The following is a 17,781-nucleotide window of genomic DNA, read 5'->3' as shown; positions in this document are numbered from 1 at the left end:
AATATCACTGTTTTTCACTTTTATCCCTTGATCTATTTTTTGTCTCTGATTGACCCCTAAACAATTAAAAGTGCATAGTTTAAGAATTTCTAACCATTTTAGACATAAGTCCAATCGGAACTAAAGGGCATCTTTGTCCAACCTTAATCAAGTATCGAGACTTAATCAAAAGCATCAATAGTAGGAGTACAAGTATTTAGAAAAGAAAACCCTTCATTTTCCTTAAACTTTGCATCAAATTTCTCCACAAAATTCCCAAATTCATTGATTACATACCTGAAAGAGACATGAAAAATCTGATGAATCTTTGGCCACTTAAGTATGAAATCAACGAATTTGGGAATTTTGTGAAAAAAATCTCGTGAAGAGTTTAAGGAGAATGAAGGGTTTTCTCTTCTCAAGATTTCTACTCCTATTCTCGATACTTTTGATTAAGTTTGCAATACTTTTAATCAAAGTTGAACAAAAATGCTCTTCGATTCTGACTGGACTTATGTCTAAAATGGCAAGAAGTTTTTAAATTATACACTTTTAATTATTCAAGAGTTAGTCGGAGATAAAAAAGTAGATCAGAAGCCAAAAGTGGAACCAACGGTGATAGTTTAGGGGCTCTCCAGGCATTTTAGTCTTGTTAAAGTGTAATGGAAAAAATTTCTGTTTAATGCAACGGAGAGGAGTCTAGTCCCCCTCTTCTACTTGCCACCCCTTGAAAAAAACTCTTACTAGAAAATTATAGTGCATAGAAAACTCTCAATAAAAATCCTAAGAAAGGGAAAATTAAGCTTTTTGTCATTTTTAATAATGATGAATTGATGACATTTCACATTGATTTATCTGGTGGATTCGATCTCAAACTAATGGAGAACAAAGTCTAGCTTGTAAGACTACAATTTCATTTGGATTAGCTATTTTTGGCAGTGTTTTTAAAATATTTTACTGTAACAATGTATATGAAAAACTTTTTACTATAGAATTTTTTGTGATGTTTTTGGAGTTATTTTTGGGATATATTTTGGAGTATTTTTAAAATTTAAAAATTTTTGTGATATTTTTTAAAAATTACCACCACCACCTGCCACCGCCACCACCCCCTTCCTTCTCCTCCTTCTCCCCTCCTCCTCTATCTCTTTCCTCCTCCCATTTTCTCTTCCATTTCTTTCTTCCCCTCCTCCCTTCCCTTTCCCCGTCACACCTCACCCCTCCCTATCCACCCCCCAGATTCGGCTAAGACCAGATCGAGGCCTCTGGTCATGACATTTCGACATTTTGCGATCTGGTTGTGGCTAGATCATAACCTCTGGTCGAGGCCAGATTTAGGCGGGAAGGGGAGGGATGGGGCATGACATGAATGGGCAGGCGAAGGGGAAAAGAGAATGGGAGGTAAAAGATGGGAGGAGAAGAGGAGGAGGAGGAAGAAAGAGAGGGAGGAGAAGGGAGGGGATGATGGCGGTGGTGGGTAGGAATAGTGGTGGTGGGTGGTGGTGATAAATGGAAAAAAAAAATATGGTGTATATTTTATTTTTTATTTTTTTGTATATTTGGAGTTGTTTTTGATATATTGTATGGATATGGTATTTTTTATTGTGTACTACTGTGACATTGTATATGAAAAACTTGTTTTTCAAAAAAAAAAAAAAAAATCCAAATGGAGTGGACGGAACATTGTATATTGTGTACACTCACACATCAACTATTCATATACGATTTAGCAGAGTGTAAGTTGTAACCAAATGTGTGGTATATTCAGATGATGCTATTTATTAAAAAAAAAAAACTCAGAATTGATGTTTATTATCCATCTTCTGTCGAAGTCGATTTTAGTCGTGTACCAATTGGGAAGATTATTGATCATCTCTGATACACTATCAAACAGTAGAATGACTAGGAAGTTCACTTGTACAAGCAAATACTCCTGAACAAATGGCCCTTAAGAGGTCGTAGAAGAGATCTTTCTTGACTTGGTAAGAAAACCTTTAAAGTTTACACTGGCTTTTCAGATTAACATAATTCACGAAATTCCTTTTCTTTTTCTTTCTTTTTGGGTAAATCATAAGAATCCATTTCAATAACATTTTATAGATGTACACTTAAGGTGTGTTTGATAAAATTGAAATTTAAAAACTGAAATTTGAAATTTGAAATCTAAAGTTTGAATATATTAAATTATTAAATTATTAAATCAAATACATTTGAGTGTATATTACATTCAATGATAAGTGAATACCTTACCACTTATTTTTTAGAGCAAGTTTTTCCTACGAAATTCAGTGTCATTTATTTAATTCAGATGTTCAATTTTTTGTTATCAAACGTGTTTGACCATATTAAGATTTGAATTAATTAAATTTAAGTGTTGAATTGGATTATCAAACATGGTCTTACTTTGGCTCAATAAAATATCAATGAAAATTTGGCTGAAAATAATTCTTGCTTTGATGGTAAGTTCTAGGTTAATGAAGTTGAGGGGAGAATTGAGTTGTGTTGGATGATAAGATGGAAGGGATTATAAGTAGGAGGTCATGAATTCAAGACCTTCCACTTACAAAAAAAAAAAAAAGGAAAAATCGTTCAAAACGTCCCTCACATTTTGTATAATGATTTTTTTCGTCTTTCACTTTTAAAAGTGTAATTTTACGTTCCTTACAAATTCATATTGGTCAAATTTGGTCCCTACCTAGGTTTCCGACTAATTTTTTGTCAGAATTCATCACGTGCCTTGCATGTGATTATTTTTTAGAGGTACAATTGTCAAATCAAAATTTACATAATCCATCTATAATCCCCTACATTTCACAAAATAAATTGTTTCATCCCTCACATTCACAAAATAAATTTTTCATCCCTCACATTTCACAAAATGAATTTTTTCATCTCTCATTTATCATGTGCACAAGTAGTTTTTTTTTTTAAATTCATGTATATATCTATTTGATTTCACCTAAACAATATGAATAGTATGTAATATATCTCTATTTTATTTCACTTAAACAGACTAATTGTAGCTGTGCATATGCTATTCAATAGATATATACATGAGTTTAAATCTAATAATTTTTTTAAACCCATATATATTTATATTTGATTTCACCATATAAATTTATTTAATATTTGCAACCTTTTCTATTTTGGTAATAATTCATTTATTAAGTTGTATAATAAGACCATCTAATTAATTAATCAATGTTAATTCGAATTTTATAGTCATACTAACAAATTACAATTTAAATCTGAAATTTTTACTCGCTCCCTTTAAGACCAATAGTTGAATTTCTTACCTTATGATTATCTTAAAATTTAAAAGTGTCAATCACTTACTTCATTTTGTCATACTTTTCCTTTATTTATTTTTTCTGTCCAAATTTAATTCAATATAAATGCTTGATAATGTTTATAATTAAATATCTTTTTTGTTTTCAATTTTTGAGTAAAAGGAATGAACATGAATAAAAAAACTAACAATTTTTTTTAAACCCCTGTATATATCTATTTTAATTTCACTTGAACAGTACATTCAGGTGAAATAAAATAGAGATATATTACATGCTATTCATATTATTCAGGTGAAATCAAATAGATATATATTAATTTTAAAAAAAGTTATTCGTACACATGATCAATGAGGGATGAAAAAATTATTTTTAAAATATGAGGGATGAAAAAAATTTATTTTGTGAAATGTGAGGGACGGAATAATTCATTTTGTGAAATGTGAGGGACTATGGATCAGATTATGTAAACTTTGATTTGACAATTTTGGCCTTCAAAAATGATTACAAGCAAGGCACATAGTAGATTCGTATTAAAAACTAGTCGGAAACCTAAATAGGGACCAAATTTAACCAATGTGAATTTGTAAGGGACGTAAAATATACTTTTAAAAGTAAGGGACTCAAAAAGTCATTTTGTAAAATGTAAGGGATGTTTTGAACGATTTTTTCAAAAAAATAATAATAATAATATTTTTTTTTAGGTGAAAATTAATTAGTCAAATGAATGATCCATGATGCAAAACATTTGGAATTCAACTTCTAATTGTTTCTGATCTCCTTTTAGGTACTCTTTCACGCTTTGAAAAGTATCAGTACCAGGACAGCAGGACTCGGGTCACGTCACAGTCGATATGCGTAAATGCAAAACTGGAGGGAACCATTTCTGTATTAAGTTTTGACAACGAAGTTTACCTAATTTTCCTCTCAGTTGTACCAATAAAATGAAGTTCATTCGTACCAATAAAACAGAACAACGAGAATCTGTAACAGCTCAAACGTGTTCCCAATCAGTCTTTTATCATTCATTCATCAGTTTGTTGCATATTAATCCATCTTTGCCTTCACAGCTGATGAAATTTTCAATTTCAAATACCATGTGGGCATTTTGGACATCAACATTAGCAAACATTTTTCTACTGCTCCAATTTGTCATGAGCTTTCCAGCAATCCACGTTTCACTTTCAGCTGCAAAACAATTTCAAAATGAGACTGATCGCCTTGCTTTGCTTGAATTCAAGCATCAGATATATGACGACCCGTTTGGAGTGCTGAATTCCTGGAACCACTCACAATACCATTGCCAGTGGGAAGGAGTCACATGTAGTACTCGACATCAAAGGGTCGTAGCCTTGACTCTGATGGATAGGCAGTTATCTGGAACTATATCTCCTCACGTCGGAAATCTAAGCTTCATGCGGTTCATCCAGCTTGGGGAGAATCAATTCCATGGTGAGATTCCCCAAGAATTCGATCGACTCTTTAGGCTAAGAGTTTTGAACCTGTCAAGCAACGCACTCGGTGGAAAAATCCCAGCAAACCTGAGCTACTGCTCACAGATGATAACTATTATCCTAAACAGGAACAAGCTCGAAGGCAAAATTCCAATTGTTCAGCTGAGCAATTTGAAGAAGCTTGAAAATTTTCATCTTGATACGAACAATTTGACAGGTGAGATTCCCTCCTCCATCGGGAACTTATCATCACTGACCACACTTGCTCTAGACTTCATCAATCTGGAGGGAAATTTGCCCAGCGAGATGGGGCTCTTAAAAAACTTTGCTATATTAGCAGCTGGAGGAAATAAACTATCTGGTATAATCCCTGCCTCTATCTTTAATTGTTCAGCCATTATTGCCATTTCAGTACCCACCAATTCCTTTCATGGCAATCTCCCAACCAACATAGGTCTCACCCTTCCAAATTTGGAAGGATTATATCTCGGGGCAAACAAATTTTATGGAAACTTTCCAACTTCAATCACCAATGCTTCTGGGCTTGAGGTACTTGATCTTTCCAGAAATAAGTTTGAAGGCCAAATTCCAGCTAATTTAGGAGATCTCACAAATCTTATAGTATTTGATCTTTATGATAATCTCTTCGGCAGTAAATCTACCGGAGATTTAGATTTTGTTGCATCATTGATCAACTGCAGTAATCTAAGATCCCTTTCCTTGAGTGGCAATGAATTTGGTGGTAATATACCTAAGGTCATGGCCAATCTCTCAAATCAACTGGTTGAAATGTACTTGGGAGCAAACCAACTGTCGGGAACCATTCCAGAAGGATTTGGAAATTTTGTCAACCTATATATTCTTAGCCTTGAAGAAAACTCTCTTTCTTGGTAAATTAAAAATTTTACGTCGTCTGCGGCTGGATCATAATGAATTTTCAGGACAGATAGTCTCTACTTTAAGTAACAGCACCACCCTGTACCATCTGGATCTATCAACCAACCATTTTGAAGGGGGCAATGTATTTGACAATGTTCTTGTGAACTATCAAAATTTGCAATATCTGGATATATCTCAAAACAACTGCACTGGAATTATATCACCACATTTTTTGCAGACACAATCATCGCTGATGTATATGATATTAGGTGAAAATTCGTTTAGCGGTTCTCTGCCGCCTGAAATTGGAAAGCTTATACATTTGGTGGATTTCAATGTTTCCCACAACCACCTTGTTGGAGATATACCGTTATCACTTGCTGATTGTTCAAATCTGGAGAATCTTTCTATGCAAGCCAATTTTTTCCAAGGTACAATTCCACCAAATTTGGCTTCTTCAGTTCTTTGAAGTGCATCCAGAAATTAGACCTTGCAAGTAATAAGTTGACTGGTCCAATACCAAAAGAACTTGAGAAGCTCCAATTTTTGAGATACTTAAACCTTTCCTCTAACGACATTGAGGGCGAGATACCAAACACAGGAGTTTTCAGCAATGCGAGTCAAATATCATTGATTGGCAACAACAAACTCTGTGGAGGCATTCCAGAATTGGAGTTCCCACCTTGCCCAGTGATTAAGGGGAAAAACAGAGGAAAGTTTAAGGTTATCATATTGCTGTCCATTGTTTTACCTGCAACTCTGGTTCTTGGTATATTGTGGTTATATTTCTTGGCATATCAAAACAGAGAAAGAAGAGTGGCAGCCTGGGTCTCTATCATGTCCACAAGAGTCGATAAGCATTTACAAATTTCTTACCATGAACTTCATCGTGTAACTTCAGGATTTTCTCCAGAAAACTTAATTGGCTCAGGTAACTTTGGAACTGTCTATAAAGGAAGGCTAGAAAAACATGGCAATAAGCTTGTAGCGGTCAAAGTTCTTGATCTTCAAAAGAATGGGGCTTCCAAAAGTATTAAAGCCGAGTGCAAAACATTGAGAAATATTCGCCATAGAAACGTCATCTCTATCATGAGTTATTGCTCCAGTATTGATTCCAAGGGTGATGAATTCAAAGCTCTAGTCTATGAGTTTATGGAAAATGGGAATCTGGACTTGTGGTTGCATCCTTCAGAGACAACTGATCAGGCAACAAGCTCAAGAAGCCTTAATCTTCTTCAGATGCTAAATATTGCAATTGATGTGGCTTCAGCATTGCAGTATCTTCACAACCACTGCGAAGCAGAGATTGTTCATTGTGATGTAAAACCTAGTAACATTCTTCTTGACAATGATCTTGTTGCACATGTGGGTGATTTTGGATTGGCAAGGCTTCTCCCAAAACCCATCAACATATCTTCCGAGCAGGGAACCAGCAGTACTATTGCTATTAAAGGAACAATCGGTTTCACAGCCCCAGGTAAATACAAATTCTTATGGTCACTTAAATTGTACACAAACTATTAAGGTTTAGACATAAAAAAAAAACATAGTACTATTATTTGGCTCTTTAACTCATTCTTTATTTCATTGTGAAGCGGAGTAAAGGACTTTGGGAGATACAATAGCTGATTCTCTTTATTTAATTTTTTTCCTTCTCAATTTTGTCATGTCACACTTTCTCTCCATTCATTTTTTTAAATATGTATATATACATACATATATATATATATATATATATTGTTCATTTGTCATTTATCATTTTCAACTGTTGATTTATCATATCATTTGATAATTGCATGAATAATCAAACTCACAGAGTATAGGTTAACAAATATATTCATATGGAAGTAGCCGTAAATAATTGATTCAGTTTCAGTCCCTTAGATAATTTTCCCTATTTTCTTTAGTTTTTCTTGCACAATGTAACAATAATATATCTAAAAACAAAAATACAGAGTACGGAATGGGTGTTGCGGCATCAACTCTGGGGGATGTCTACAGCTATGGAATTCTTTTGCTAGAGATGGTCACAAGGAAGAGGCCAACAGATTATATGTTCATGGATGAGGTTGATCTGCACAATTATGTTAATAGAGCCTTGCCTGGACAAGTTTATGAGATCGTGGACCCCTTGCTTCTTTCTAAAGCAAGAGATGAAAACGAAAGAATGACTCCTGGAGGGGATAAACTGAGGGTGGAAGAGAGATCGAGTGTGCTATTTCCCTGTTGAAAATCGGGCTCAAATGCTCAGAGAAATCACCAAATGATCGTATGCACATGAATGAAGTTGTCGGAAAATTGCATCATATTAAGGATGTTTTTCTTGGTGTCAGGGCATATCAAAAAAATCTTGAACCTTAATAGCCACAGGTACATACAAGAATTTAATACGGTTCACAAGTTGAAGTTCATTTCTTCTATTTTAGATGAGCAATTTTATTCTTGATATCGTCTTATAAGCTAACTCATTCTATTATTCGGAATCTAGTTGACAGGTGCCGAATTTGTGCAATAATAATAAATAAATAGATAAAACCTAATTACCACCAAAAGTAGCCAATAATCAATTTAGGTACTGGAACAGGGACTCTAGACGTGCAACGGATTACTTGATTCACCCTGTTCCCGAAGAGTTTACTTGATCCGATATATCCAAATTAATTATCTAACTAAATTCACTAACTAGCAGACGGTGGCAAGTAGGGTCGTCTCCTCAGGGACTGGGGAGAAATTTATTTCCTTTCGAATAAAAACAAATAGGGGGTTTTAGAATTAAAAGCTAACTAAATAATTTAACTGCAGAAAATAATTAATTAAAAGAAATAATTAGGAGAGCTCTAGCCAAGGGTACACTTCAGAAATGGTTCAAGCACTGATCATTGATTCCCAAATAATTCCAACAATTATTAATAGATTGGTTATAGTTGTCATGCACGCAATAAACAACCAACCCTTCCTTAATTTCTCGATAGTTAAGGTACGACCATTAACTATTTCTCTAACCCAAAAACAACCCTAGGTACGACCGTAGGTTTTAATTTCTAGATTGCATTAATAATTATAAAGGCCCAATCCTAACTAACAAACACGCTATGAGAGTTTGTTTAAATTTGATCATACGTTTCCCTGACATAAACCCAATTACGCCAGCTGCTACTGAGATAGGGATATTCGAATAATTACGGATTTAATTACCCTAATTAGCAAAATAGCCTATATGAATAATTAATTATTGCGCACTAATCAATCATACACACGAGCTATAACAATTAAAAGCAGAAAATATATAAATATCAATAAATGAAAGAAATAATTAAAAGCGGTTTAGATCTCACAGTAATTGCCGAACCAATTCGTCGTTGCCCCCTTGACTAGAATTAAGCAAACTCTTCGGGAACAGGGTGAATCAAGTAACCCATTACACACCTAGAGTCCCTATTCCAGTACCTCGAATTGATTATTGACTACTTTTGATAGTAGTTAGGTTTTATTTATTATTATTGCACAGGTTCGGCACCTGTCACCTTTCTTTCTTTGTTCATCTTCGTGGTATTTTCTCCAACAGACTCAAGTCTTCTAATCCTTGCAGAAAAGACATGCAATGTACTAAAATACAAGTTTAAAAAGTTAAAATTATAGAATTAAAAAGTAAGTCATCAGCAACTATTTGATCCTTCCTAACAAGTTTTATTTATTTTTTTGATAATTTCCTAACAAGTTTTTGAGTTAAGTGGATAGAGACTTAAAAGCAAGTTACTATCAATAATTTGGTCCTTCCCACTTATCGTAGACGAAAGTCTTTTAGTAGACGGACAGCCATAGACCTGAAAGAATAATAAATTGTGGCCACCAACATAGAAATTGTGAGTATTCGGATTGGTCAATATTGACGACCCAAATGAGGGTTTAGCAAAACTTTGAATCTCATTTTGCTGAAAATTGCAAGAAGAGAAATTTTTTTGTTGCTTCTTCCATACCCATCAAATGAGATTCTTAACTGTCTTGATTGCAGACTAAAGTGGAAAGTGAAGGCAAAGACCAAAACAAAGCAAAATGGACAAAATATTGTCATCCCAAAGTATTGTCAAGAGTGTAATTTATTTCAACAAAAAACCAGTGCCTTTCTCCAGTCAACCTCCCCTCATCACGCCTTGTACTTCTCAAGATGACAATCTCGACTATAAGAATAACAACTAGTTGACTGGAGAGTTGCCCAGGAGGGGGTATGGGTTGGGTAGATAAGTCCCTGTGAGGACCTCAAGAGTTGCCGGCTTTTGAGGTTTCTCACGGGATTAGGTTTATTTGCGTAACTCTTACTTTCTGTAAGAACATGTAAGAAAAAAAAGAGAGTCGCCCCCCCGGAAAGAGAGAGGTGGGGTTCTCACAAGGCGTGATGATGCCCAGGTTGTTTAACTTGTGACAGGGATTGGTGGAAAGTTGGTTAATGATATGGTTAAACGCATTAGCCACCAATGCAAGGGGAGAGCCTGTAAAGGAATTGATGTGCAGTTGTAGAATTTGTGCAAATTATTGAAAATCATGCGTGAAAACAATCCAAAAAACTAACTTGAAGAATCAAAATCTCCCAACTGATGCTACGAACAAAATTGGAATGATAGATTAATATGAAAGTTCTAGCAAAGTTTTATCCCAAAAGCTTTATAAAGATCCACTGATTTCATATATTGCCAGGGACGGAGCCAGAAATTTATTTTTGGGGGGGCTGAAGTGTATTAAAAAAATTTTTTTGTGACGAAATAAATATATTTAATAAGTAAAATTTAGAATCAATAATTATAAAAATAATAAAAACATATAATTATACATACCCAAAAATTTGTTATTGATTAACACTTGAAGTATTGGTAGTTGTTGCACTCGAATAACGAAGAGGAGGCAATTGCATTCTGCGAGTCTTCATCCGTTGAAAACGCTGCAATATTTGCTCATTTTCAATTGTTGCAAAAATATCCTTCTCGATGTATACAACCAGACAGTCATTCAACTTGCGTGTTGTATTACAATGGATCAAGAAAAGTACTACTCATTCAACCGTCGCCACAAACAATTGCTTGTTCATTTGTTCCTTCAGATTTTATTTTTAGCACGTTACCATCAAGTCCAAGAATTCAACTAGAAAATATTTGGGCCTGCAAGTGAAGCTGGTGGATCAATAATAATATGTATATTGCACAAACCCAATGGAAAAGCTACAAGAAGCAAAGTCAAAAGTTGCTACGAAGCTAAGTCCCATCATGCCCAAATTGATTCCTGCTGCTTCTGCTAAGATCCGGGTCGTGCCCCGGGACATAAGTTTTTGCGTTAGAAGATCGTAACAGAGAAGGATATCTTTTTTGTCTCGTTCATAAGGCGAAATGGTTAAAAATCTAGGAGTGTGCAGCAAAAGATTCTTCTGACGGGTTTGCGCAACATATAGAGCCTATCCAATCCAAAACCATCCGCTGATTTTTGAAGGAGGTTTACAGAGAGCAAAGCTGGCCTGGGGCTCCATTCTAAATTAATGGGGCCCGGCGGCCTTCAATGCTGTAACTAATTGTTTAGAGTTCAATGTTGATGGTCCAGAGGTACAGCGCTCTCTCTGGGACTGGGACTGGGACTGGGAGATCGAGGGTTACCAATCCAGAGGCTTCTTCAAAATGAAACTGGACTTCCTCTGTGTCATCTGTGATTCTTTTGGGTCTGACTGATGAATAGGCTCCAAAAGTACCACATCCCCGTGCTTTGACGCATATGTTCTTTCCATAACCCACTTCTTTGACCGCTCCACCTGAATTGAACATCCTGATGAGGCCTATAGGAGCGAATCGAGAACCATTTGATGTTTCCTTGACAGGAACAACCGTGAAAACCTCGTACTCCCGTGCCATCAGTGTAATTGGCAGAGCAGCATTGCATGGAAGGTAGACTAGATAGACTAGATGTAGGGGTTTTTCCGGCGGCTTGGGGGGGGCTTAAGCCCCCACCAGCCCCCCTTAAATCCGTGGCTGTATATTGCCACATGACCCCCTAATGTTTCAAAATATCCATTTCACCTCTATAATTTTATGTAAAGTAGAAATGTGACCGAAAATAACCTATGTAATGTCATTAATTGAAAAATCAATAGTGCTCTCATTATATGTTAAATTAATCGCTGGTTTAACTACCTTGTATAAAAGCATAGGGGAATTATGTGGATAAATACAAAAATCATATGGACTAAAGTGTATATTTATATAAAACATTGGAACATTACTTTAATTTTTTTTTTCTAAATGTAGCAGACACCAGATATGCACATATTACATTAAGTCAACATAAAAAAAAACTAAAAATTATAACATCAAAAAACAAACCCTTCTTTTTTAAAAAAAAAAATTAAAAAATTTTCAGAAAATGGCATTAAAACAACATAAAAATAGGGAAAAATAGGGAACAGATTAAACAGAACTCACCTAAGCCAACCGACAGATTCTAGCATATCAAGATGCTTGTGATTTGTGTTAATTGGGAAGATCAAGTACTCCACACAAATGAAGGCTTCCTGTTAATCATAATCTCTGGTAGATGATCACGTTAAACAGGAGGATAATCACATAATCTCTGGTAGATGATCACATTAAACAGCACGATAATCACATTAATCCCAGCTTTCACGGTTTGAAAAGTATTAGATATGCGTAAATTGCAAGTTGGTGGAATCTTACTGAACATTTCTGTATTGAGTTCTGACAACGAGGTTTAGCCCCAAGAATACACCAAGAAAATTAAATCCCATTAGTTCCAAATGTGTGGGCTATATACAAGATTCTGCAACAGCTCAAAACATTCTTCCCATTCCACAGAAACTTTTATCATTCAATCATCAATTTGTTGCAAATTAATCCATCTTTGCCTTCACAGCTCATCGAAATTCCAAATACCATGTGGGGATTTCGCTCATCGACATTAGCAAACATTTTTCTCCTCCTCTCAGTTGCCATGAACTTTCCAGTAAGCCATGTTTCAGCTACTAAACATTTCCAAAATGAGACAGATTGCCATGCCCTGCTTGAGTTCAAGAATCAGATACATGATGACCCGTTTGGAGTACTGAAATCCTGGAACCACTCACAGCACCATTGCCAGTGGGAAGGAGTCGCATGCAGTGCCCGACATCAAAGGGTCATTGCCTTGACTCTGAGGAGTAAGCAGTTGTCTGGAACTATATCTCCTCAGGTCGGAAATCTAAGCTTCATGAGGTTCATCCAACTTGGGGAGAATCAATTCCATGGTGGGATTCCCCAAGAATTCAGTCGCCTCCTCAGGCTAAGAGTTTTGAACTTGTCAAGTAATGCACTCGGTGGAAAAATCCCAGAAAATCTGAGCTACTGTGCAGAGATGATAGCTATTGACCTAAGCAGTAATAAGCTAGAAGGGAAGATTCCAATTGATCAGCTAAGCAATTTGAAGAAGCTTAAAGGAATATATTTCACCAAAAACAATTTGACGGGAGAGATTCCCTCTTCCATTGGGAACTTATCATCATCATTGAACGCACTCGGCCTTGACTTCAACAATCTGGAGGGAAGTTTGCCTCTAGAGATGGGGCTCTTGAAAAGGTTGGTGCAATTATTTCTTGCAGCAAATAAACTAGCAGGTATTATCCCTGCCTCTATCTTTAATAGTTCAGCCATTACTTCCATTTCAGTAACCGACAATTACTTTCATGGCAATCTCCCAATTAACATGGGTCTCACCCTACCAAATCTGAAACTATTAGCTGTTGCGGAAAACAATTTCTCTGGAAACTTTCCCAATTCAATCACCAATGCTTCTGGGCTTGAGATACTTGATCTTTCCCAGAATAAAGTTGCAGGGCAAGTTCCAGCTAATTTAGGAGATCTGACAAATCTTCAATTATTAAATCTTGCTGTTAATTTCTTTGGGAATAATTCTACCGGAGACTTGGACTTTATTGCATCAGTGACCAACTGCAGCAATCTAAGAATTCTTTCCTTGAGTTACAATAATTTTGGAGGCAATATACCTAGAGTCATGGCCAATCTCTCAAATCAACTCACTGCATTTTACTTGGGAGGAAATCAACTTTCAGGAACTATTCCAGAAGGGTTTGGACATCTTGTCAATTTATATATCCTTGCCCTTGAAGAAAACTCACTTTCTGGGCTCATTCCAAGAGATTTTGGCAAATTACAAAATTTGCAACTTCTGGCTCTGCACTATAATGAGTTGTCAGGACAAATAGTCTCTACCCTATGTAACGCCACAGCTCTATACTACCTGGAATTATCATTTAACCAGTTTGAAGGGGATAATATATTTGACAATGTTCTTATGAACTGTCAAAATTTGCAATATCTGAATATATCTCAAAACAACTTTACTGGAATTATATCACCACATTTTCTGCAGACGCACTCATCACTGATGTACATCAAAATAGGTGAAAATTCGTTTAGTGGTTCTCTGCCTCCTGAAGTTGGAAAGCTTATACATTTGGTGGATTTCAATGTTTCCCACAACCAACTTGTTGGAGACATACCCATATCACTTGCTGATTGTTCAGATCTGGCGAATCTTTTTATGCAAGCCAATTTTTTCCAAGGAACAATTCCACCAAATTTGGCTTCTTTGAAGAGCATCCAGCAATTAGACCTTTCAAGTAATAACTTGACTGGTCCAATACCCAGAGAACTTGAGAAGCTTCAGTTTTTGAGCTACTTAAATCTTTCCTACAATGACATTGAGGGTGAGATACCAAACACAGGGGTTTTCAGGAATGCAAGTCAAATATCATTGACTGGCAACAACAAACTCTGTGGAGGCATTCCAGAATTGGAGTTCCCACCTTGCCCAGTGATTAAGGGGAAAAACAGAGGAAAGCTGAAGGTTATCATATTGCTGTCCATTGTTTTACCAGCAACGCTTCTGGTTCTCGGTGCATTGTTGTTATATTTCTTGGTATATCATAAAGGAGAAAGAAGAATGGTGGCAGGATTCTCTAGCATGCCCCCAAGAATCGATGAGCTCTTACGGCTTTCTTACCATGAACTTGTTCATGCAACTTCTGGATTTTCTCCAGAAAACTTAATTGGTTCAGGAAATTTTGGAGCTGTCTACAAAGGAAGGCTAGAAAAACATGGCAACAAGCTTGTAGCAGTCAAAGTTCTTGATCTTCAAAAGAATGGGGCTTCCAAAAGTTTTAAGGCCGAGTGCAAAGCATTGAGAAATATTCGCCATAGAAACCTCGTTTCTATCGTGAGTTATTGCTCCAGTATTGATTCCAAGGGTGATGAATGCAAAGCTCTAATCTATGAGTTCATGGAAAATGGAAATCTGGACCTGTGGCTGCATCCTTCAGAGACAACTGATCAGGCAACAAGCTCAAGAAGTCTTAATCTTCTTCAGAAGCTAAATATTGCAATTGATGTGGCTTCAGCATTGCAATATCTTCACGACCACTGCGAAGCTGAGATTGTTCACTGTGATCTAAAACCAAGTAACATTCTTCTTGACAATGATCTTGTTGCTCATGTGGGTGATTTTGGATTGGCAAGGCTTCTCCCAAAACCCGTCAACACTTCTTCCGAGCAAAGAACCAGCAGTACTATTGCCATAAAAGGATCAATCGGTTATGCAGCTCCAGGTAATTATTATAATTTACAACCTTTTTATGGTCAAGATGTCACTTAATTGTGCACAGAAATATAGAACTTTTGGGACATTTAATTCTTTAAATTTTTTTTTTCACATTTACATGAGATCTCTAATCACCGATGCATAGTAGCTAATTTGTTCTAAAAGAAGGTCCATTATGCCCCAATCTAACATTTGATTAATTTTAATCACTTATATTTTTTTATATAGTTTTTGTTTTACTACCCAATAATAATATGTCTAGAAACAAAATCTCAGAGTATGGAATGGGTCATGCAGCATCAACTCAAGGGGATGTCTACAGCTACGGCATTCTTTTGCTAGAAATGATTACAGGAAGGAGGCCAACAGATGATATATTTGTGGGTGACCTTGATCTGCATAACTACGTTAATGGGGCTTTGCATGAACGAGTTCCTGAGATCGTGGACCCGTTGCTTCTTTCTGAAGGAAGAGATGAAAACAGTCGAATTACTCATGGAGAGAAAACTATTAATGGTGGAAGAGAGATTGATTGCATTATTTCCCTGCTGAAAATTGGACTCAAGTGCTCTGCAAGATTACCAAATGATAGGATGCATATGAATGAAGTTGTCAGAAAATTACATCTCATTAAAGATGTTTTCCTTGGTGTCAGGGTACATCAAGAAAATGTTGAAGCTTAATATCTAAGGTATACTCGAGAATTTAATATCTACAAGTTGAAGTACATTTTTTCTACATTAGGTAAAGAATTTTATTCTAGGCATAGGCTTGCAAGCTAACTCGTCCTACCAGTCAAAATCTATTCCAGTCCAAAAAAAGAGAAGTCGTGCTCACTAGAATGTAAAAAGATGGCTTCTCATACTAATGTATGAATTCTTAACTTGCAGCTGCTTACAGGTCTGAATCTCCAAGCTGAAGTTGTTAATGGGGTGAGCTAATGAAGAAGACACCTTTGGCTTTTTATTTGAAAAATAAATAAATGGATGATTCAAACATATTCCTATAGTCTTTCTTTATAAGAATTAGATGTTCTTGGAGGCAGTCAATTGGCTCTATTCTGCTTGAACATTTTAATGCTTCCATATTATGCTTGGATCCAGTGCTTGCATAAAATACAATACATTATACTTACAATGCATACTCTTGCTCCCATGATTGATTTGATTTACATGAGAACAACATAAGGGGATAAAATGTGAGGATCAATTGTACAATAAATACATATGTTCCCTTATTACCATGTCCATATATTGCTCAATTAAGTCACCTTGTCTCTTAAAGCTAAGGATTTAGCCATGGTGGGGCTCATACTTTTATGTCATATCTTGATGATTTTGAACGTAAAATGTTAGTAGGGCCTATTAAGTAACCTAGGGAATATCAGGCTGAAAGAAAAGTTAAAGAAGTAAATGAAGAGGAAGGAGAAATTTTTTTTTTAAAAAAAAAAAAGATAAAATGTTAAATAATTGGAGGAACAGCCAAGAAAAAAAAAATCAGAAGGGAAAAGGAGTGAACAATTTAGCTATGTGCAAGTCGCTTCCTCTGGCTCTAGCAGCCCAACTTAGGGTCAAAATTCGTGAGAAGCACAAATGGGGCAAAGTATCAATTGGGAACATTGTACAATTGTAGTAATAACAGACTCTCCATTAGCAGGGAAAAAGGAAAGCAAAAAAGTGTATAGGGGGCAAAGTGTAATATTTTGACAAAACTTAGATTGTTTTTTCAGGGAATGTTTTTACAAAATTAGTTCATGAAGCAAAGTGAAATACCGAATTATATGAAGGTACACTTTGTTGCTTTGATAATATCATTAAGGCTTAATCTTTTTTGCACCATTAATGAATATATTTATGAGTTTAGATGCATGCCACGCTATTTCAGTTTGAATTTAAATATCAAACTTTGCAAGCGTCTAAAAACCTGCTTGTCTATATACCATTAATGATTTGTTCATTAAACAATCTCATTTTCAACTTGTTTAAAATAACACCATTATTTTAGCTTTTATTTGTGTTAATTGCACTTTGCACTCTTTGCTCCGACTACCATTTTCATCCTTAAACTACATTTTACTCTTTAAACTGTAAATTTCGTCCCGCTTAAATACAATTCTTGATGGAATGCTCAAAATTAATAGATAATTCCCATATTCCGTTAACTTATCATTTTAACTAAAATTAACCAGATGTATTGGTACATAAATGTCAATTCAAAAACCCTTAAAAGCTCTTAAAAATTAAAAGTATTTTCTTTTTCTTCCTTTGTTCTTACAATTTTTTCATTTCGTTTTCTACTGCCAACCAAAAGGTACCACCATCGCTGCACCATACAATCAATAGTTTAGGCCAAGTCTAACACCGGAATCAATAGTATGCATGTCTTTGTATCTCCATCATTGAAGACCAATATCCACATAATCATCCGCTACAAATATGTATCCAAAGGAAATCAAACCCCTATATCAAAAAAAAAATCCCAACTAAAAGAATTATTCTCAACCAAAACAACAACGACGGTACAACTAATGTTGCAGTCAA

General features: G+C 35.5%; 3 protein-coding genes across 3 annotated transcripts; all 3 read left to right on the top strand.

Annotated features, from left to right (window-relative positions):
• The first annotated feature begins 4,274 nt into the window (after positions 1–4,274).
• LOC113766910 (receptor kinase-like protein Xa21) lies at positions 4,275–16,215 on the top strand. The gene is made up of 4 exons (XM_027311070.1): positions 4,275–6,030; positions 14,208–15,248; positions 15,518–15,932; positions 16,132–16,215. The coding sequence occupies exons 1-3, from the start codon at positions 5,451–5,453 to the stop codon at positions 15,922–15,924; spliced, it is 2,028 nt and encodes a 675-aa protein (XP_027166871.1). The 5' UTR covers positions 4,275–5,450; the 3' UTR covers positions 15,925–15,932; positions 16,132–16,215.
• LOC113766287 (putative receptor-like protein kinase At3g47110) lies at positions 4,364–5,429 on the top strand. The gene is made up of 2 exons (XM_027310497.1): positions 4,364–5,372; positions 5,422–5,429. Exons 1-2 carry the CDS (start codon positions 4,364–4,366, stop codon positions 5,427–5,429), a joined length of 1,017 nt encoding a protein of 338 aa, XP_027166298.1.
• On the top strand, positions 5,950–7,969 carry LOC113766911 (probable LRR receptor-like serine/threonine-protein kinase At3g47570). Its single transcript, XM_027311071.1, has 2 exons — positions 5,950–7,076; positions 7,555–7,969. The coding sequence occupies exons 1-2, from the start codon at positions 6,437–6,439 to the stop codon at positions 7,827–7,829; spliced, it is 915 nt and encodes a 304-aa protein (XP_027166872.1). The 5' UTR covers positions 5,950–6,436; the 3' UTR covers positions 7,830–7,969.
• Positions 16,216–17,781: the final 1,566 nt, after the last annotated feature.

Source organism: Coffea eugenioides, chromosome 3, assembly GCF_003713205.1.
Source record: "Coffea eugenioides isolate CCC68of chromosome 3, Ceug_1.0, whole genome shotgun sequence".
Taxonomy (NCBI): domain Eukaryota; kingdom Viridiplantae; phylum Streptophyta; class Magnoliopsida; order Gentianales; family Rubiaceae; genus Coffea; species Coffea eugenioides.
This window is presented reverse-complemented; position numbering and strand designations above follow the sequence as displayed.